This window comes from Pelophylax lessonae (genome assembly GCF_965119305.1).
Source record: "Pelophylax lessonae genome assembly, chromosome: 3".
Taxonomy (NCBI): domain Eukaryota; kingdom Metazoa; phylum Chordata; class Amphibia; order Anura; family Ranidae; genus Pelophylax; species Pelophylax lessonae.
Window position 1 is genome coordinate 241,177,370 of NC_138770.1, and position 23,974 is coordinate 241,201,343.

General features: G+C 43.2%; 1 protein-coding gene across 1 annotated transcript in view; it reads right to left on the reverse strand.

Moving 5' to 3' along the window:
• Positions 1 to 2,277: 2,277 nt before the first annotated feature.
• The window catches only part of LOC309551403 (succinate receptor 1-like), a 57,675-nt gene continuing 35,978 nt past the window's right edge, over positions 2,278 to 23,974 (reverse strand). Inside the window, exon 2 of the mRNA XM_082251976.1 lies at positions 2,278 to 3,419. Coding sequence (XP_082108102.1) covers positions 2,439 to 3,419 — 981 coding nt within the window. The 3' untranslated portion in view covers positions 2,278 to 2,438. The remainder of the gene's footprint in view (positions 3,420 to 23,974) is intronic.

The following is a 23,974-nucleotide window of genomic DNA, read 5'->3' on the forward strand; positions in this document are numbered from 1 at the left end:
GCAACTTGATTGTAATATAAAGCTGTTCATACCCACCAGCTTATGATAGGCAGTGTTAATGATTTGATCTTACAAAATTATGATTTTTAAATATATATATATATATATATATATATATATATATATATATATATATATATAAAAAAAGACTGCCAAACTTCTATAATTTTCCTTGTATACGTAGGAATCCTAAAATGAGCACTATAAATGCTATTCATTTAATAGATTGGTTATATTTAACGAACTAAAAAGTTTTGCAAAAAATGAGAATACAGTTCCCGATCCATAACATATGTTATATATTCCATAGCAATGTCAAATACAAGGACAGGCTGAAGATAAAAACAGTTACTTTGTTAAGGTGGTTCATTTTAAAGTCTGAAGTTTTTTTTTTTTTTGCCTTAATGTATTCTCTGCATTAGGTAAAAAAAAAAAAAACATTCTGAGTGCCACCATTGCATAGAGCAGGTAAGTATGGTTGTTTTTTTATTTTAAAAAATATGGGTTTACAATCATGTTAAGTGAGAAAAAATGTGTCTAGGAAGGTGGGGCTTTTTTTAGGTCATGCCTTTCGGTGGTCCTCCATCTGTTGTGGAACTAAAAGTCCCAGCATGCCTTGTAATGCATCATGAGACTTGTAGTTGTGCAACAGCTGAAGGGCCACCAGTTTGACATTATGGTCTACAGGGAAGCAGAATAAAATCCTCTAGACCAGGGGTCTCCAAACTATGGCCCTCCAGTTGTTCAGGAACTACAATTTCCATCATGCCTAGTCATGTCTGTGAATGTCAGAATTTTACAATGCCTCATGTGACGTGTAGTTCTGCAACAGCTGAAGGGCTGTAGTTTGGAGATCCCTGCTCTAGGCAACTGTTGCCAATTTTGCCACGCAGTAGGAAAAAAATCCTCCCTGACCCCCAAGGGCAGACAAATCATTTATCTTCAATAAAAATATTTCACATCATACTTACATAATTATAATGGTCAATATTTTTAGTCATAGGAAAACTGTCTAGCCATTTTTAAACTCTATTAATGATTTGACCATTATTACCTTCTGAACTAAAGTATTTTATAGGTTAACACTCCTACTATGAAAACAGTCTTTCTAAACTACTGCTATAGGCCCCTTTCACACAGGCGGAACGTTCAGATCCGCCTGTCCATTTTTTTTGGCGGATCTGAACGGATGCCTCATGCATCTCTATGGGGCATCGAATGTCAACGGAGACATGTCCGCTGACATCCGATCCGTCAAATCTGAACGGATGGAATCGGTCTGTTCTGATATGATTCCCCCATAGAGAACAGAGGGACCTGACAGCTGTGTCTCTGCACACAGTGTGGAGACACAGCTCTGATCCGCCTGCTCAGCGGGGGATCGGCGGATCGATCCCCTGCTGAGAAAAACGGAGTCTGCCTGAAGGACTGTGTGAAGGGGCCTAAATCTTTCTGCTTCCATACAAAACTGATGGTCTTTTGTCCTCTTTATAAAAACGTGCATGAAAGCCAAGACACAAAACGTTTCATATATTTTTTAGGCTCAATCAACTTTTATAAGTACATATAGTTGCATAATAATAATAATTTTACGCAAAGTAGAATTATAAGCAATGTTTCATTGAACCAGTGCCATCAATCAGCATAGATAATACCTTCCAATTAATAGAGTTGGTCCTTTGGTATAGAATAGTAGGAAATCCTAATACACGCTTCATTTCTCATAGGAAAAAAATTCAAATGTCAGCCTAATAGCCATAACTGAAGTTTGTTATCTAATAAAAGAATGAAGGAGTACTGGTTCACATTAATCCACCAGTCATTGCCACATCCCTAAGACGTAAGTAGAAAGTAGGAGTATTGGTGAGGAGCAGGTCCGATATATGGTCAAGCCAAAGGGCTGGAGGGATAACCTATGTGATCCACATTGTTACTTATGATTCATTTATTCTATTTGGAAATGTATATGACTGTTTTTCTATGTTTTTAAGCAAATCGTATTTGTATTTGGAATAAAATCAACCTTTTTATATATTGTTGTCCTTTGTTTAGGAATCTTTTGCCACCATTTAATCTATGCCTCTAAAGTCCCATGCTTCTGGTGAGGTGCGGCCTGGTTATCCCTCCAGCCCTTTGGCTTGACCATATATCGGACCTGCTCCTCACCAAAACTCCTGAAGTTTGTTATCTATTTTAGAATGCAACGTAGTTCTATGCCATTACACCTGCTGTTTAGGAAACGTCTTGTTAAAAATGAGGACTACAAGTCTTTAATAGATACTACACCAATCATATATTAAATATGTTTAGACATTATTTCCTATAATAGGAATAAGAAAACAGCTTATAACATTTAGCACACAGGAGTTCTGTGTTACGAAAAATACTGAAAATTACTTATAATACTATTGTATATACACTATATATCAAATATATTGCTATGATTCTGTGCTATAGTCTCTAGCTTCCTGATGACTAGAGCTAAATTTATAGGCACATTGACAATGTATTACCTGAAACATGTTCCGAACCCGTGACAATAACATTTCCCTAAAATTGTCCCCCATGAGAAAGTAGAACACAGGGTTTATTACACTATTTAGAAATGCAATAGGTCGTGTGATGATATAAATGGAATTGATGGTGATCATTGTCTCATTACTTAGCTTCCATTCTTCCATACGTGAGGCGATCCTTACATTTCTCATGATGTGATATGGGGTGAAAAGAATAAAAAACACAATCACAGCCACATATACTAAAGTAAGAGGTTTCTCAAGAGAGAAGGATGTTGTAAGTTGCTGATTCCTGTTCCTGAGAAAAGAAACCATTTTCCTGTAGAACAAACACATGGTACAGAGAGGGATGAGGAAGCCAGTGACACTAAGGCAAACACTGTAGACTAAACTGGATGAGGCCTTCCCAGAACTCCCATAGCTGAGACACTGGCTTTTTTCATACAGTTCTATGAAAAAAAAAATTGGGGATATCTCTAACATAACCACAATCCAAATCCCAACAGATATGGTGACTGCCATAGTTTTCTTCTGCATTATGTGGTCTTTAAAAGGGAACTTGATAAGAAGGTACCGATCAATACTGATGAAGGTGAGAAAGAGGATGCTGGTATAAAGGTTGGCATGAAGTAGGTATCGGTTGCTGTAGCAAAATAACTTATTAAAGGCCCAGCGTCCATTGGAATAACTTTCAATCAGTAGAGGGAGAGTGCAGAGGAAGGCGAAGTCTGATAAACACAGATTAAAGAGGTAGATGCTTCCGCTGCTCCATTTCTTCATACAAAAGATATAGCCAAACATTACAATGCCATTCCCAAGAATGCCAAATATGAACTCCAGTGAGTACACAGTTGATAAGTAGTATTTCTCAAGGAAACAGTCCACCGATGAACAGTTAGGATTCTAAAAGTAAATTACAGTTATACAATTAATAAAATGTTATTCTGGTAACTACATGTACTGGGAGTTAGCTTAGAGAATGTTGCTCAGGAAGGGGATTCAGTTTTCTATATTTGACTAATAACTGGTCAATGTGTGGCACAAAAATACACTGAGAAAGTAGGTGCAAAATTCAAATAGGTATTAAAAATGAATGAATAGTATTATGGGGAATATGGGGATTAAGACTGGTATAATCATTTCTATTTGTATTTTATTTATTTTTTTAGTCGTTATTATTATTTAAGTAATCTTTTAGAGTGGACCTTTAAGCAGACAGCTAAATAAATAAGCCAACTTTGGTACATGCAGTATCTCACAAAAGTGAGTACACCCCTCACATTTTTGTAAATATTTTATTCTATCTTTTTCCTGTGACAACACTGAAGAAATTACACTTTGCAACAATGTAAAGTAGTGAGTGTACAGCTTTTATAACAGTGTAAATTTCTCATCCCCTCAAAATAACTCAACACACAGCCATTAATGTCTAAACCGCTGGCAACAAAAGTGAGTACACCCCTAAGTAAAAATGGGCAAATTGGGCCCAATTAGCCATTTTCCCTCCGTGGTGTCATGTGACTCGTTAGTGTTACAAGGTCTCAGGTGTGAATGGGGAGCAGGTGTGGTAAATTTGGTGTTATCGCCAGGGGCGTAACTACAGGGGTTGCAGGGGTTGCAATTGCTACCGGGCCCCATGCTCCAGGGGGCCCATTAGCAAACCAGTGGGTGAACTTCCAGGATCTCAAAGGTCACACTTGCGACCGGGCCCTGGCATTGCACCACTGTGGGGAGGCCCCAAGATTGCAGGAAGGGGGCCCACTGCAGAACTTGTGAAAGGATCCTGCTGCGGGACCATAATAAAAGGCCATGCAATGAGTGTAAAGAGCCCCAGGATTAGTGGGAAGAGCCCCGGGCTTGAAGGGAAGGGCCCCGGCCAGGGGTCTGGGGGGCCCTTCATGGTTTCTTGCATCGGGGCCCTGAAGGTTCTAGTTACGCCTCTGGTTATCGCTCTCACTCTCTCATACTGGTCACTGGAAGTCCAACATGGAACCTCATGGCAAAGAACTTTCTGATGATCTGAAAAAAATTATTTTTGCTGTACATAAAGATAGCCAAGGCTATAAGAAAATTGCCAAGACCTTGAAACTGAGCTACAGCATGTTGTCCAAGAACATACAGCAGTTTAACAGGACAAGTTCCACTCAGAACAGGCCTCGCCATGGTCGACCAAGGAAGTTGAGTGCACGTGCTCAGCCTCATATCCAGAGGTTGTCTTTGGAAAATAGACTATTGAATGCTGCCAGCATTGCTGCAGAGGTTTAAGGGGTGGGGATGAGCCTGTCAGTGCTTAGACCAATCTGCATCAAATTGGTCTACATGTCTGTCATCCCAGGAGGAAGCCTCTTCTAAAGAAGATGCACAAGAAAGCCAGCAAACAGTTTGCTGAAGACAGTCTAAGGACATGGATTACTGGAACCATGTCCTGTGGTCTGTAGAGGTCAAGATAAACTTATTTGGTTCAGGTGGTGTCAAGCGTGTGTGGCAACAACCAGGTGAGGAGAACAAAGACAAGTGTGTCTTGCCTACACTCAAGCATGATGGTGGGAGGGTCATGGTCTCTGGCTGCATTTGTGCTGCCGACACTGGGGAGCTACAGTTCATTGAGGGAATCATGAGTGCCAACATATACTGTGACTTACTGATCCCCTCCTTTTGGAGACTGGGCCGCAGGGCAGTATTGCAACATGATAAGAACCCCAAACATACCTCCAAGACAACCACTGAATGGCTAAAGAAGCTAAGTGTAAAGGTGATGGACTGGCCAAGCATGTTTCCAGACCTAAACCCTATTGACCATCTGTAGGGCATCCTCAAACAGAAGGTGGTGGAGCGCAACGTCTCCAACATCCACCAGCTTTGTGATGTCGTCATGAAGAAGTGAAGAAGGACTACAGTGGAACGCTGTGAAGCTTTGGGGAACTCCATGCCCAAGAGGGTTAAGGCAGTGCTGGAAAATAATAGTGTCCACACAAAATATTGACACTTTGGGCCCAATTTGGAGATGTTCACTTAGGGGTGTATTCACTTTTGTTGCCAGCAGTTTAGACATTAATGGCTGTATGTTGAGTTATTTTGAGGGGACAGCAAATTTACACTGTTATACAAGCTGTGCACTCACTACTTTACATTGTAGCAAAGTGTAATTTCTTCAGTGTTGTCACATAAAAAGATAAAATAAAATATTTATAAAAATGTTCGGGGTGTACTCACTTATGTGAGATACTGTATATGTTTGATATATTACCTACTGAAATATTTTTTTTTGCCAGCGCTTCTTGTAATACAATCACCTATGCTATTTAAGACACTCAAAATCACTACTTTTCGGTTGACTTTTTTATATGTTATGGCCCAAACGAAAAAGGTTTTCTTTTTTAGACAGGCAGATATAAAATATTACATATTCATATTTTGCATTTTCTTTTTAGGCCAGAAGGTAGCTTTTGGCACTTGCATCTTCTTACCTCCTGCTGAAAACAGCCTGTTTACAGAGCTCAGTGGTTCAAGCTGAAATTTATACACACAGTAACTCTCCCACTCTCCTCCTCCCTTCAAATGCATCCATTCAGGTTTTACTGAGAGACAACATGGCTGAAAGGAGGAACTACTGCTAAAAACAGATATATATAACATCTTTTTAGTAATTACAATAAAAATTGAACCCACACCATCATAATTCTTCTTTTAAAGCAGCATTTAGACACATGAAGACTGACATTGATGATCTCTTTTTCGGAAAATTCAAATTCACTTGCTGTCATGTTGATCCACTGATTTAGACAAAGCATTTAAATAAAGAGTACCAGCTTTCTCTGCATACTTATTTCAGGCAAGTCATTATCTCAGAGCAATCTACCTTTTCTTTTTGGCTAAATATCAGCTGGAGAATCAAACTTTAATGCACTGCACCTAAACTTCACATAAAATACACAGGTGTAAACAGGGCCTTACATTAATTTAAATTCATTATACCTCATTTTAAACCTTTAAATCTAACAAGTAATGTCTCTTGCTGCAAGAAATATTGCAAAAAAAAAAAAGTTTGCCTAAAAAGACAATTAACTCTGGTTAAAAAACAAAATTCTATTTAAGTATGTATTCTTATCCCAGAAAAAAAAAAAGCATCTTCTTTTGCTCTCAGCCACCTCCAAGTCTCCAAATTCCTTTTGCAATTGCACTGCTCATTCAAATTCCAAACAAACGGAAATAAAGGGGAAAAATAAATATTCAGGAGCTCATGATTGCATGAGAGAAGTGCATGATTATATTTGGAAAATAAGGATATTTTTTTAGTGTTACATTATATTGGTACCCATGGTACTGCAGCCTTGTAACATTAAATAGTTCCCTATCTGTGAGATCATCTGCTTTGTGGGTTGTCGCAATGCTTCCTCAAACTGCTTAATATACATATGCATAAAAAAACACTTGCTTAATTTTCTTCAAATGAAATTAGGATGCTTATTTTTGCACTAAAATAACATGTTGCTAAATGGGCATTCTGCAGAAGGAAAAACTGAGGCATGTGCTGCCACAAACGGTGGGTAAAGCCAAAATGTAGATGTCAATTTTAAGTGCAGGTTGTGAATGTGTGTAAGAAAACTGTCAGAATTCCATATCCCTGTTTCAGGTCAGTGACTCAGTCATGTAGCTTGCATTTTAGACGGTACAGGGTGGAACATGCAATGAAATAATTTAGCAACAGTTACAATAAACTGGCGGGCAGGCTACCTGGCTCGGTACACTCATGGACTCCAGTAACATAAATAAGCAGATTCCAGTTGGACTGACAGCGTCTGTTGAGAGGGGCAAAATGAGGCCTGACCATCTAGTGCCCAATCCGGAAGGTGCCCAGAAAAATTGCGACCTTATGCTTTCCCTCCTTATCTGTCCCTAACAGGCGGTTAACCTGTCTCTATTCTACCAACTTGCAAAATGCGCTCCAAACCTGGGAGCCAGGGCCTTAAATAGGCTCCACCTGACCCAAGATGGCTGCTAGAGTCTCATAGGGGGACAGTATCCAAAAGAAAATCCTTCCCAGTGACCCAGGAAACAATAGAGAAACCCTGTTCCTCTTGACTTCCTCTCCAACAACAGTGCTGCTGTAGAAGAGTCCCCCCAAAAATTGACTGCACATGTTTACACTCCCCACCTCTTTTACAGATACTGTCCTTGGCAACACAGCAAGATGAGAACAACAATAAGACTGGTAAAAGAAACAAAATTTGAGTATAGCTAAGGTAGAGCAATACATTTAAAGAACATAATCAGAATATCTTGAAGGGAGTTGCCCGAGGTTAGACCTGAAAGGACACCAGTTTTCTTGTCTTTCGTTGGAGTCACTTGGCAAAGGTTTATCCACAGGTAGTGATTCAGAGGCCTAACTTAGCAAGGGACCAGACTTGTTCTCAACTCTCTCTTCACCTAAGCCCACAGTGGAATTCTTGGACAACTCAGTACAGTCTGTGGTACTTGATGGGGTGGATGGGCCCTCGGGCTTGTTGTCAGCAAAGTCATCACATTCTGGGTTATAGGAGGCAGAAGACTCAAGTATGATAGGGGGTAGGAACCAGTCAGTTGGAACTTCATGCACTAGGGAAGATCTGCAGTGTCAAACGCCTCCCCGTCATTGGTTGGCCTTCTGGGGCAGTCACCGTCCAGCACACAAGGTCTCGGCAGGTTTCAATGCTGCCTTTTTAATGGGGTTGAGTCCTTCGGAAACCAGGTCATAGACCTGGAGTAGGTGGGAAAAGGTGCCTCACCACCAGGTACAAGATGTGCTTCCACTTGTGTTCCAGCTTGCTCCCTCTAGCATGCTTGGTGTTTTTGACCAACACCCAGTCCCTGGTTTGCAGTGGCAGCTATGCCAGGATTCTTTGCAATTGTCCATCACCAGCTGCCTGGCCTTTTGTATTTACTTCCAATGCTCCTGTACACAAGAACTGGGTGTCCTGGGTGGAAGGTGTTCTGGAGTTTTCAACAGCAGATCCACAGGCATTCGGCCGCACCACCGAACATCAGGAAGAAGGGTGTATGCCCAGAAGATCGGTGGAATGTGTTTTGTCGTAGGCCCACACCACGGCCCCAACATGCTGATGCCAATGGTTCTGGTAGCTAAGTTCTAGAGTCTGTAACATACCCATGAGGGTGCAGTTGTAATGTTCCGGTACCTTTGGTACCCTAAATTACACTTTCCACAAGTGTATGCGCCCCACCATTTACTTTTGGAAAAGGTGCGCATACACCTTTAAGACTGGAGCTGTCATCACCCAGCGCCGGACTAGATGGCTATTTAAAGCGCCGGTTCTCACTCACATGTGTTCGTTCAAACACCCTTACCTGGATGCTAACCTTGCTTGAAGCTTCCATGCTTGCAAGCTTACCTCGCTGACGGAACCTCGCCGCGCTGATCCCTGTATCCCGCTACTGGATCATCCGCCTCTCCTGAACCACCCTTCGGCTGTATCGCTAATAGTGCTAAGTACCCCGCAGGGGAATTCTCTATAAACTTATACTAAGCTTACACTATCTAGCTCTGCATAGTAAAGACTGTTTATCACATCTGCATAACTAGATTGCTAGCTCTTGAGACTACTGCTACTTTTCTGCACTGGGTTGATCTCTTTTGTATGTCCACCTGCTATTCTGTCATCTGCTACCATACAACATTGCTAAACCTTCCTGCATCCATCTGCTACGGTCTCACCTTCAAGTGTCTATCACCTACCACCTCCACTCAACCTATCCCTCAAACTTCATCATTGTGTTACCACATACATAAAGTCATTCTAGGAACCAGCTTGCTAATTGTGTGTATTTACTGGCTGAAATAAGACCTTCTACACATGATGAGTCATTGAGGTTGGGAATGGTATCTCAGCATATCTCTTACATGACTACTGACGTGGAACTATTTCTGCAGCTGAAAATCCACACCATATAAGAAACGCAGGAGCGTTACAGCAGTTAAGCCACTGACAGGCCCCATTCTGCTGAGGGGGATAGAGGGTGGTGTGGGACTTATGGATGTCATTGAGGTGGCACAGTTCCATCGTGAATGCGGATTCAAAGCTTAGACCTTAATCTAAAAAGGTCCTGCTTCGGTCAATCTTAAGGTTGAATGATGTGCTCCCAGAAGAGCTTGGCAGTGGTGGTAGCTGTTTGATCTTTGGTGGGCACCACCACTTTAAATTTGGTGAAGTGGTCGACAAAGACCAGGACGTACTGATATCCGGAAGGGGCACTAGAGATTGTAAGAAAGTCCATGGTCAACTACTTAAATGGTTCAGAGGTGGTGATGGTCATGGGTGTTACCATCTCTTTGGTAGCCTTGTGGGTGGTACAGCTCTTGCACTGGCAGTATTGGTGTATCCAGTGTGGCAAATGGAGGCAAAACAAGTAACTCTGAACTAGTGATTCGGCCCGATCTGCCCCGAAATGGACACCCAAGGCATGGAGTACTTGGCAGATTTCCAGGATATGCAACTGGGGGACCACAACTTAAAGGATATCTAGTTGTTCAGAAGGAATGCAGGCCTGCCGGTAGTGTACTTTGTCTCAAAATTCTAACTGATTCCATTGTCTCATAATTGCTCGTTCAACAGGGAACAGCTTTTGACATTCCAGAGAGGTAGGCCCGTACTTCTGGGAGAGGTAGTGCTCAATTTGTATGAGGTCTGGGTCCTTCTGCTGGATTAGTGCCCATTTCTCCCACCCATGGAGCATTAGGCAGCAGGTGTAGGAAAAAAAAAAGTAGGGACCTCTGTGTCTTCCAGGTTAGACCAGGAAATGACAATGTATCTTTGAGTTTAAACTGTGCCAGAGGAACTGTGCACATTTGCTCCAATGCCCCCAGTTTTGCAGTTTCAGGTAGGCCAGCTAAGACCTTGATGTCAGCCCAGGTGAGATACTTCCCAAATTTTTTGGTGATAGCCCAGACCAGGGCAAGTAACCTGAGCTTGAAGGAACTGTAACTGTAGTTTCTTCTCGATGGGCCGTAGGCTACTACTGGCATAGGCAATCACCCTCTCTTGGCCATCCTGTACTTGGTCCAGGAAATTCCCTAGACTCTGGAGACTCCCATCTATGTATACGCGGAATAGCTGGGTGTAGTCAGCGTAGGCCAACAATGAGGCTAAAGTCAGTCTCTGCTTAAGTGTTTCAAAGCCTGCTGTTGTGGTTCATGTCATTGGGCTTGAATGGGGGTCGAGGGTCCGCCCTTCCGTTGGGTTCTGTGCCCACACAACTGGGTGAGTGGGGTGGCTTTCTGAGTGAATGTCTGCAATATTTATGGGGTTGTCAACCCTGCATAGCTTGTAGTTTACCTGGGTCTGGGGAAATGCTTCCAGCTTCATCCACATGCCCCAAGTCCTGGATATTTTGCCTCATCAGGTGGCACTTGCTGGGCTTAAGTCTCAGTCCAGATGTTTCATATGTTCTTCAAATGTCTTGGAAAAGATGATAATATCATCGAGGTAAACAAGCACAGTCTCAATGTTGAAATCTCAAAGTCATCTCTCCATTAGGTGTTGGAAGCTGCTGGGGGTGTTGTTGAGGCTAAATGCCATATGATTGAACTCCAACAGGCCCAGAGGTGTAGAAAAGGTGGTCTTCTCCTGGCCTTAATGCTGTACTGGGACCTGCCAGTAGCCACTGGCCAGGTGCTGGATAGAGAAGAACTTTGCTTGTTCAAGGGCCATCAGAGATTCCTTAACCTGAGGAAGGGTGATTAACTGGGCTGCAGGTCACAACTACTTTAACCACTTTAGCCCCAGAAGGATTTGACCCCTTCCTGACTAGGTCCTATTTTGCGATTCGGCACTGCTTTATTTTAACGGACAATTGCAGGGTCGTGCAACTCTGTACCCAAACAAAATTGACGTCCTTTTTATCCCACACATAGAGCTTTCTTTTGGTGGTATTTGATCACCTGTGCGATTTTTATTTTTTACTCTATAAACAAAAAGAGCGCGTAAATTTTGAAAAAAAAAGACGTTTTAAACATTCTTTTATATGACATTCTCAAAGAAAAAAATTAAAAATCAAGGCCCCCTAGCGGCCTTCAGGTGAGTGCCATAAATGTATTTGCCTGTAGGAGCCAGCCTGCCGCAGTATATATGCGACGACTGGTCGGGAACCGGTTAACCCACTCCACCACCTGGCCCTCGATTTTTATCCTCACCCAGGTATTGCCTTTAGCTAGGATAGGTAGATTAGAGACATTCAGGAGGTGCTCAGCTGTTCCCGGGTTCCAAACCTTTGCAAATAGAAATCATATTCCATGACAGTGACCTCTTTCCCATTGAATAGGATGGACACTATTGGGTTTGGAGCGACCATACCTTCAAACTTTTTTGGACTCTGGGTGGTCTGTCCAGGGGGTTGTCCCTCTTCCCTGGGAGTCAGTAGTTTATTGCCTGCCTGATTGGTTCCTGAACGCCCACAGTTTTTGCATGTGTCCATAGCGACTACACTGCACTCCCCAACATTTTTTTTTTCAGGGTCCTTGCTCAATGGGTTCTCATCCTTATCGGGTTGGGGTAAGTCCTTTTTAGAGGAGGATAGATCCTGAGCTAGCTGTGTTAGCACTGTTTGCATGGCTGACCGGGGTGAGGGTGCCTGGGCCTTCTCCTTGAGATAAGCAGGCTCAAACTTCTTGGTGATTGCCACTGTCATGTCTGCCTCTTTTTTTTTCCCGTATCCACCACCACATTGTAGAAGGAAGTAATGGGTTGTGCCTTGAATTTTAACTGCAGGGCTATCCGAATTAGGCTGGCTTTCAAACTAGTAATAAATTTGTCCCTCAGGATGTCAACTGAATCAGTAATGTCAGCACAGCCATGGATATCCCTCTTTTTCAAGTGCCTCCAAAGGTTCTGCATGGCCATTGCATAGTGAATGAGGCTCTCATCTTCCTGCTGCTTCCTTAGGAATAATCTGCACTGCAGCAATGGTAGCTTCTCTCCAAACAGGCCCTCCAAGTGTGACACAATCTGTTTTAAAGTGCCCTGCTTATGTTCTGGGAGCACCATCACCACGTGGTGGGCATCGGCCTCTAAAGCATTAATGGCCAGGTCTGCCACTAGCCAAGCCACAACCTGGTACAGGTGTGTGGCACACTCCAATCTCTACTCCCACTGTGCCAGAGGAATGTTAGAGCCATTAAACTTTGGAATTCAGGTCTATGGCCAATCCTAGCGGATCTATGGTGAAGCCCAGTCCCCCTTCCGCACCTGCTTTTAGAGACAAATCCTGCCGACTGCTGCCAAGTGTAGGTGGGTTGCAGGGTGGGCAATGGCAAGAATTCACACAGACAGGGGCTGGGCAGAACCTCTATTGAAATAATTTAGCAACGGTTACAATAAACTAGTGGTCAGGCTGCCCGGTGGGGTGTATTTGCGTACTCAAGTAGCATGAATGAAGTAGATTCTATCTAAACTGACAGCATCTGTAGAGATGGGCAGAATGCAACCTGGCCGTCTAGTGCCCAACCTGGAAGGTGCCCAGAAGAGTTGCGACCTTACACTTTCCCTCCTCATTAGAAACCTTTCCCTAACACTAGTGCTGTCCCTAACAGGAGGGGTACATGTCCCTACTCTAGCAACTCACAAGCTGCATGCCAAACTTGGTATCCGGGGCCTTAAATTGGCTCTGCATGACCCAAGATAGATGCTAGAGTCACATGGGGTAACAGCATTCAATAGTGACCAGTTACCCAGAAAACCATATAGAAACCTGTTCCTCTTGACTTCCTCTCAAACAAAAATGCTGCTGCAGAAGATCACCATCTGCAGTGCAAAAAGTAGACTGCACCTGCCTGCAAGTTTCCTTTAAATATCGAGCTTAGCTTGTGTGTAGGGATGCACTGATCACTGATACCAGTTTTCTAAGATCTAGTTTGAGTACCGATGCAGGGCCGCCGCAACCCTAAAGAGGTTGTAAACCCCCCCTCTGTAAGTTGTACCTATAGGTATGCCTATAATAAGGCTTACCTATAGGTACTGTAAATATTTCCGATATGTGCACCGTTTAGGAGATATTTACTTTTCATGCAGCCAATGATGTCATCAGCAAATGCGCTCTGAAGGAACAGCCACTCGTGCCGAGAGCGGCGGCTCCTGTGCGCATGCGCAGGAGTGATGTGATTGCACCTCAGGCCAATCAGATGGCCGGAGGACACGAACCAGGAAGTAGGACGGCCAAAAATGTCAGCTGTGTCACTGCTGAGCGGGCGGCACTGCAGGGGCTTAGTTCTAAGGTAAGTATTTCATAATGAGCTAGTATGCGATGCATAGTAGCTCATTATGCCTTTGTCTTACAGGTTTTTTTTTTTGTTAATTTTTTTTTTTAGTTTACAACCTCTTTAACAACCGATGACTCATCAGCCGTCAGCAGGATTCCCCACTGACAGCTGAAATGTAAACAAAAGAATGCCGCCAATTAAAACATTTAGAAAGAAAACAGCGTGGGGGTCCCCCCTATAGATACCAGGCCCTTCAGGTTTGGTACAGATTTTAGGGGAACCCCATGCCAACATTTTTTTAAAAAAATGGCGTGGGGCCTCCCCCAAAATCCATACCAGACCCTTAGGTTTGGCATGGATTTTGAGGGGAACCTCATGCCAATAAAAAAATGGTCCCAAAATCCATACCAGACCCTTATTTGAGCATGCAGCCTGGCAGGCCAGGAAAAGGGGGGGAGACGAGCAAGCACCCCCCCCCCCCCTCCTGGCACATACCAGGCCACATGCACTCAACATAGGGGGGTGCTTTTGGGTAGGTAGGTTCTCCCCCAAAAGAAACTTGTTCCCATGTGGATGGGTATAAGGGACTCTCCCCCACGACCTTGGCCAGTGGTTGTGGAGATCTGTAGGCGGGAGGCTTATCCAAATCTGGAAGCTCTCTTTAACAAAGAGACTTCCAGATCCTAGCACCCCCATGTAAATGAGTATCGGGTAAATCGTACATATCACGCTGCTGTACAGTGACATGAGTGAAGTGTACTTCTTTACACTTCAAATAAAGTCTGTAAAAATACAAAACAAAAGGAAGCTGTGTGTGATGCACTAAATTGTGCACCACACTGCCTCTCAGGGGCAGATCCAGGGGGAAGGAAATGCCCCCCCCCCTCCCATCGAGAAAATATTACTGCCTCCGACTTTTTTTTAGTGGTGCCGTACTCTCGCCGAGGCAGTCCTGGCTCCTGCTCGCCACTGACTGCCAGACCAGCAGTGGTTGGTTGCTAGAACCGCCCAGTGTCTAGCAATCAACCACGTGGTTAGTATGACTCCACCCCCTGGCATTCAGCGAAACTTTCTCTCGCAGTCTGTCCTGGGCTGCCAGCTGCCACACCTACACTCACTCCTGCAGCTTTCAGTGGTGGAACTTCCTTGTTTAGATCTGGCTGCTGCCAGTGCTCCGCCTCCCCAATGCTGTAAATATAAATACAGTAAGGAACTTCAGGAGGTTTATATTTAATGGTAGAGGAGGAGCAGCTCTGGGGACCCTGAAGTAAGGGGGAGGACTCTGTGGGGACCCTGATGTAAGAGGGGGCTCTGTGGGGACCTAGATGTGAGGGGAGGCTCTATGGGGACCCTGATGTAAAAAGGGCTCTCTGGGGACCCTGATGTGAGGGGGGGCTCTCTGGAGACTCTGATGTGAGAAGGGGCTCTCTGGGGACCCTAATGTAAGGGGGGGGCTCTCTACGGACCCTGATATGAGGGCGGCTCTCTGGGGATCCCAATGTAAGGGGGGGGGCTTTCTGGGGACCCCAATGTAGGGGGGCTTCCTGGGGACAACAACAGGAGAAGGGCGCACCGACCTTGTGCATTACCACTAAAAAAGTTTATTAAAATCCAAATAGGTATCACACATTATACTCACAAATATAGTAATATATAATAATACTATGAGATAATATGACGTGATCTGACATAATATAATATAGTAAAAAGTGAATGACAAGAATATTAAGCTGCGCGCAAGTCGCATACCGTGCATTGAGACCACTATGGCCAGATGGCATAGACTGTTGTGGGAAGACCCCCGATTGGGAGACACCTATTCACAAAACAGAATGAAACTCAATCTCCTCATTTAGATCCTTGGAATTGAGAGATCCCAGGGTAAATATCCAATATGCCTCTCTTGTGCAAAGCTTTTGATATATTTTGCCACTGTCCATGTCATTACTAATGGCTTCTATCCCGAAAATTCTCAATCCTTCTATACTACTATCGTGCATGTTCAGAAAGTGACAGGGGATTGAATATTTTTCTTTTTGATGAGTGATACTGCTTTTATGTTCCCCATTTCCTGACTCTTAAAGGGCGTGTGGTCCGTCCCATAGATAATAACCCAAAAGAACACAGCAGGCCATAGACCACGTGGGTAGTACCACAATTGATGAATTGTTGGATTTTATAAACTCTACCATCTGTGGAAGTCACCTCCTTTTTTCGGTGACACATGGATGCACAAGTGCCACAATTGCTCTGCACTGGAAGCTCCCCTTTTGGTCGAACACAGGGAGCCAAGTGTTCATAAGGCCATTTCTCTGTACCTTTCTGACCCTACTTGGGGCCACTATACTCCTCAGATCCTTAGGTTTTTTAAAGATGAGGTTAGGATGGGAAGGTAAATGATCTTTCAGGACAGGGTCTTATTTCAGAATGTTCCAATTCTTCTCCAAGGCTTTCTGAATCAGAGGGGCTTTATTGTTGTACCTTGCGCAGAATCTAATCTGCATCCCTCCTTCGTCCTGAATGGTCCTCTCTTTTTTGTTATTTAAAGTGGTTTTCCCATAAAGGGACCAGTATTTATGATAGACTTCCTCTATGTGTTCTTCCTCATAACCCTTCTCTTTGAACTTCTTCTTAAGTACAGCACCTTGTTCCTCATAGTCACTTTTACAAATACAGGTCATTTTTAGCCTGCAAAACTGGCCAAAAGGCACATTCCTTATCCACATAGTATGATGACGACTGTATGCATTGAGATAAGAATTACCGTCACTAGGTTTGAAGTGGGTCCTTGAGTATATGTGAAGACTTTCATCTACGCGCAACTCTAGGTCCAGAAATATTAGACAATTCTCATCTACCACATGAGTGAAAGAGATCCCATAGGGATTGGTAGAACAGTGGGTCAGGAATCCTTCCAATTCTTCACCCAACCCATCCCAGATGATCAAGATGTCATCAATATAAGGTGCATAGAGAACTAGATTTGCCCCAAAGGGATTATGGGCCCAGATATACTGGAATTCCCAAAATCCCATAAGAAGAATGGCATAACTCGGGGCAATGTTTGGCAATAGTAGCCTTATAGTGAAGCTACCTATAGCGCTTGCTGGTATGTACACAACCTTAGCAGGAATTTTGTTATGCAGAGAAATTTTGTAATATATATGTGTCTGTGGCAAAAGATTGTGACTAATAAAAAAATCCTAAGTGCAACCCTTGAGGATTGTGCTCTGTAAACAATATAATAGCTGTTTTACACAATATAAAGCATATAATTCATTAGTGAGAACAATAAATATTGATATAAATAATATATATAATTTCCACACAATAGTGCAAGTAATAAATAAGTAAATATTATAATAGTGGTGTTTAAAGTGCTTGTGGCTCAAAGATACTAAATCAAGTCCATATATTGTGACTGTAGTGACAAAGTTCAAAATGGTAGATTTCTTGTGCAAATAATGCTCATCCAATGCAAAAAGTGCAGGTGCTCAATGTGGAATTTTTCCGGTCCACTCTGTGACAATCGTGTGGTTCTGATTTCTCTCCACCGAGGTAAGGTAAGGGTGGATCACTTACCAGATAGAGTGGGTCTTGTATGCCTTATAGCATCAAGACCAGTAATGCTTAAATAGCCTCCAGGCTAGTGGGAAACTCCTTGTGGCTCTCCAATCGTGGGGTGGGTGGGGTAGCATTACTGGTCTTGATGCTATAAGGCATACAAGACCCACTCTATCTAATAAGTGACCCACCCTTACCTTACCTCAGTGGAGAGAAATCAGAACCACACTATTGTCACATAGTGGACCGGAAAACTTCCTCATTCAACACCTGCACTTTTTGCACCACCACTTTTTGCGTTGGATGAGCATTATTTGCACAAGAAATCTACCATTTTGAACTTTGTCTCTACAGTCACAACATATGGACTTGATTTAGTATATTTGAGCCAAAAGCACTTTAAACACCACTATTATAATATTTACTTTGGATATAAAGGGTTGGTGAAATTCTCGCGCTGTCTCTCTAATTGTTGTCTACAATATAATATAACACCTTTAATGCCGCAGGTACTAAAATTGGTAACCTACACAATTCAGAAAAATATAGTTGGGGGGAGTACCGCGCTTTAAAGTGCTTAATACAACATAGATAAAATTATATACATATGTGAAAAAGTGCCAAAGTGCTTCTTAAATATAATATTCAAAAATTATGTGTCTCAATGTGTAAAATAAATACAATCCGTTATAAATCCTTCAATTAATATAATAGGTGATAAAATGGACTAAACTAAAATTCATCTTAGTAGAACCAACTATATCAATACAATATATAGTGAAAAAAAGTTATAAATCCGTGACCTTTTCAAAATTAAATAATGTGCTCTAAATAGGTGATATCCAATAAAGTGCTGAAGTGTCCTTAAAATAATTATATAAATATATAGTGATCAACAAAATCTTCTTTATCCAAATTTGGCATGCAGGTGCTCTTTCGTGCGGTGCCCACTAGGTGTCCTAAGCGCTCACCTCACTGCTCCTTAAAAAGAGCCTTAAGTTGTATGCCTCAGTATGCTGTTCCTTCCTCCTTATTGGCATATATGTACCATTATGAATCCTCGGTTATATCTCCCTTGTATAAACAGCTATATTCCAGGGGATATATGCGGTCCTTTATATCTCCAAAAAAATCAAATTGGGCCATACATGGTGAAGTACGTCCCATAAATTTATTTAAAAAAAGTAAGAGTAACACTCACATTGCTTTGCGTCTTGTTTCTAGCATAACAAACATTCCTTTGCCGATACGTCACTTCCGGTTTGGCTATCCTACGCGTTACGCTGCGTACCCACGCAGCTTCTTCCAGGGATCTCTTGGGATGCATGCCAAATTTGGATAAAGAAGATTTTGTTGATCACTATATATTTATATAATTATTTTAAGGACACTTCAGCACTTTATTGGATATCACCTATTTAGAGCACATTATTTAATTTTGAAAAGGTCACGGATTTATAACTTTTTTTCACTATATATTGTATTGATATAGTTGGTTCTACTAAGATGAATTTTAGTTTAGTCCATTTTATCACCTATTATATTAATTGAAGGATTTATAACGGATTGTATTTATTTTACACATTGAGACACATAATTTTTGAATATTATATTTAAGAAGCACTTTGGCACTTTTTCACATATGTATATAATTTTATCTATGTTGTATTAAGCACTTTAAAGCGCGGTACTCCCCCCAACTATATTTTTCTGAATTGTGTAGGTTACCAATTTTAGTACCTGCGGCATTAAAGGTGTTATATTATATTGTAGACAACAATTAGAGAGACAGCGCGAGAATTTCACCAACCCTTTATATCCAAAGTAAATATTATAATAGTGGTGTTTAAAGTGCTTTTGGCTCAAATATACTAAATCAAGTCCATATGTTGTGACTGTAGAGACAAAGTTCAAAATGGTAGATTTCTTGTGCAAATAATGCTCATCCAACGCAAAAAGTGGTGGTGCAAAAAGTGCAGGTGTTGAATGAGGAAGTTTTCCGGTCCACTATGTGACAATAGTGTGGTTCTGATTTCTCTCCACTGAGGTAAGGTAAGGGTGGGTCACTTATTAGATAGAGTGGGTCTTGTATGCCTTATAGCATCAAGACCAGTAATGCTACCCCACCCACCCCACGATTGGAGAGCCACAAGGAGTTTCCCACTAGCCTGGAGGCTATTTAAGCATTACTGGTCTTGATGCTATAAGGCATACAAGACCCACTCTATCTGGTAAGTGATCCACCCTTACCTTACCTCGGTGGAGAGAAATCAGAACCACACGATTGTCACAGAGTGGACCGGAAAAATTCCACATTGAGCACCTGCACTTTTTGCATTGGATGAGCATTATTTGCACAAGAAATTTTTGAATATTATATTTAAGAAGCACTTTGGCACTTTTTCACATATGTATATAATTTTATCTATGTTGTATTAAGCACTTTAAAGCGCGGTACTCCCCCCAACTATATAATATTTACTTATTTATTACTTGCACTATTGTATTGCATTTATATATATTATTTATATCAATATTTATTGTTCTCACTAATGAATTTGTTTATTTATATAGTGTAAAACAGCTATTATATTGTTTACAGAGCACAATCCTCAAGGGTTGCACTTAGGATTTTTATATTGGTCACAATCTTTTGCCACAGACACATATATACAGTATATTACAAAATTTCTTTGCATAGCACAATTCCTGCTAAGGTTGTGTACATACCAGCAAGCGCTATAGGTAGCCTCACTATACTGTAAGGCTACTATTGCCAAACATTTCACTCACCCTTCTATAGCTGCTGCTCCTTATTAGGAATGATCAAACTTTTCAAAAGCTTAGTTCGGCCAGAACATCCGAACTTCCCGAAACTTCTGCCCGGAATTCAGAACCCCATTGAAATCAATGGGACCCGAACTTCGGTAATCAAAAAAAATGGATTTTTGTAAAATCTTACCGTAAAATCCTTTTCTCTTAGCTCATTGACAGACGTAGTCCTCGGTGATTCAACACCCTCGGGTTATGCTGCCCTCTACAGGAGTAGGACTAGACAGGAAAGTATATCCTCTCACTTCCTGCTCTAGCAAATCAGTTATGTCACAAAGCAGTGTTTAGAGAATTTAACCCAACCCAACTCAAAAACAGAGGGGCGGGTACTACGTCTGTCAATGAGCTAAGAGAAAAGGATTTTACGGTAAGATTTTACAAAAATCCATTTTTCTCTATCGCTCATTGACAGACGTAGTCCTCGGTGATTCAACACCCTCGGGACGTCCCAAAGCAGTACCACAAATGAGGGGTGGGAAAATGGAAATAAAATCCAATCTAGAAGGCCCAACCGGTGCCAACTAGAAGTTTACAATGCTCATCCTCAATGATGAGACTCAACAGAAATTTTTCAACAGAAAAAAACCCCCGAGGTAGACCACCGGTCTCCTCAAATTGCGGCCTGCAAAACCTTGCGGCCAAATGAGGCATCCGCCGATGCCATCACATCAATCTTATAAAATTTTGTAAAGGTATGTACCGACGACCAGGTGGCCGCCTTACATACCTGGACCACTGACGCCTGATGGCGATAGGCCCAGGAAGTACTGAGCGCTCGAGTGAAGTGCGCCCTAACATGGAACGGAGGATTCCGACCCTTAATAGAATAAGCCTGTACCACCGTCTGACTGATCCATGTAGATATGGTCGCGGCAGACACAGGCAACCCCCTTCAAGGGCTATCCGTGATTACAAAAAGTGAGTCCGTCTTACGAAAACAAGTTCGTAGTAGTCAAGTGTATCCTTCTGAACCCCATCCAAGGAGTGTAATGCAAACTCCTAAGGATGGCTAGTCTTAGGACACGGGGAAGGTAACACAATACTTTTATTCAGATGAAAAACTCTGAAAACCACTTTAGGAAGGAAGGATGGATTCGGAAGAAGAACCACCTTATCCCTATGAACCACCAGATATGGGGAACGACAAGATAATGCGGCCAGTTCTGACACCCTGCGTGCAGAAGTAATGGCCACCAAGAAGGCCACCTTCTGGGATAATGTAAGCAAGGGAATCTCCCTAATATCTTCAAAGAGAAGTTTCTGAAGAACCGACCACACTAAATTAAGATCCCAGGCGGTAAGGGTGCGCGCACTGGCGGAGCCAGATGTCGCACCCCCTGGATGAAATTCCGCACCAAGGAATGATTAGCCAAAGGTTTCTTGAAAGAAGATTGCTAACGCCGAAAACCTGACCCTTGATCGTGCTCAAGGATAGTTTCTGCTCAACCCCTTGTTGCAGACAGACCAAAATTCGGGTCACCGAATAGGTATGTGGGGGAAATCCAATAGATTCACACCATGCAATATAAGACTTCCATGTGCTGGAAGTCGCTTTCCTTGCTTTAACTGGAGGTAGGAATAACTGAAGCTGACACTCCCTTGTCCTTCAGTACCTGGGTCTCAATGGCCAGGCCATTAAGCCAGCGACTGTAAAGCAAGATGGAAGATCGGTCCCTGAGACCGCAAAGCCTCCCTGAGAGGAAGTCTCCAAGGAGCGTCCGCGACTAGCCTCACCAAGTCGGCGTACCAGGCTCGACGAGGTCAGTCCGGAATTTCCAGAATAACTGGAATTCCCTCCACCTCTATCCTGCGAAGAAGTTCCCGCAGCAACTTGAGAGGATGGAAGGCATGCCGTAGCTGATACTGCCCCCACGGGGCGATCAGCCTTTCTGCTGCGTCCGCTAGAGGATCGCGGCGCAAGCTACAAACCTCTGCACCTTCCTGTTTAAGCCAAGGTGCCAACAGATCCACATCCGGGATGTCCCAATGAAGGGACAGCTAGTGAAAAACCTCTGGATGAAGAGGCCATATGCGATTGGATCCGAATCGGGCTGCTCTAGAGCTGCTCGATCCAGTAAATCAGACAAAATCTGATCGCTCTCAGTTCCGATACCCTTATTGGTAATCTGGATACTATCGGAAGAAATGACTTCCCCTGGTTGAGCATCGGAGACTTCCTGGTCCGCTCGCTCAACCGGATCCGATTGTCCAGGGAATCGGAATTCTGATTCCATTAAAAAAGAATCTCCTTCAGGAGAATTCGGGTATGAGACTGGGTATATGGTACTGCCTCTAAGAAGGCCACCATCAGTCCCAGCCAATTGACGGACAGCAACATCCGAATCGTTGACTGAACTTTCTGGAGTTTCTCCGCAAGGAGAAACTCTCTTGCCCAGGATGTATCCAACCTTAGGCACAGATAGTTCAGTCTCCTGGTGGGAACCAGGGATGATCTTTGGGAAAGCGAAAAAACGCTGATGTCCTGCGATGATGGGGATATAAAGATAGGCCTCCTAAATGTCTATGGACGCCAGGAAATCCCCCTGATGCAGGGAGGCCACCACTGTACGGATGGACTCTATTTCTTCCCAAGTCCAGATTTGGACACACCTTGCCCTCTTTCCTGGGCATTGTGAATAGGTTCGAATAGAACCCCTGAAACCGTTCAATGTTAGAAGGGAAGAATCGCACCGGTGGAAGTGATCGAAACTCGATCCTGTGTCCTCCAGAAACCGTTGAAGACATCCCCCCCACCCCAGAGATGGGTAGGGGCGCATCAGGCTGTATTCTTCCGGCTTGGCTGAGCCGGACTTTTTGTTTAGCCGACCAGCGCCCTTTGAAACCCCTCTAAAGGGGCTTTGGAGGGTTTCGCCTTATCGCCCGCCCTCGCGGAACGAACAACTCTTTATGAGCAGAAAAGGAAGGTCCTCGTTAGTTACTAGGTCCTTTTATCCTGACAGTCTGTGGCAAGACAGCAGGTGGTACCGTCTATCCTATAAAGAGGAATTCCTCAAACGGATAGCACCTAGCCATGCGTTTGGAAATAACAGGGGTTCGTTTCAAACCGACCCCATTAGGGTAAAGGAAAATCCTTCGCCCTTTTGGTAGGCTAACAAGTACCAAAAAGGAATCTCAGTCTCAGCTACCTCTGCCGGTGTAACCTCAAGACTAAAGGTTTCCCGGACGGACACAACTAGTGCATCCACCACTCTTGTGCTATGGTGGAGGCAGAAACGTTCTCCTCACTGTTGAGGAGATATTACCTGAGACAACAGCCCCTGAATAGGGTTGAGCGAACACCTAGATGTCCGTGTTCGACGGGTTCGGCCGAACTTTAAAAAAAAGTCCGGGTCCGTGTCCCGGACTTTTACCGAACTTTTCCCGGACGCCGAACCCCATTGAAGTCAATGGGGACCCGAACTTTAAGGCACTAAAATGGCTCTAAAACACCAAAGGAAAGGGCTAGAGTGCTGCAAATGGCAGCAAAACGTAATTAAGAGCATGGCAAGTGCTCTGCAAACAAATGTGGATAGGGAAATAACTTAAAACAACAAAAAAAAACAGAAAAATAAAACAATGTTCTTCTTCATCTCTGAAGGACGAGGCCCATATGGAGTAGGAGGGAGGTTGAGGTGGTGGTGGATGTGGCGGTGACATAGGCGTGCGCACAGGGTGTGCTGGGTGTGCCTGGGCACACCCTAATCACCTAGGGCACATAGCATTGCCAGTGAGGAGATGGGAAAGATCTCCCTGGGACCTGCTCTGCTCTATTTCTCCTTGCCTACAGGTACATGGCCCCGATACATTACTCTCCCTG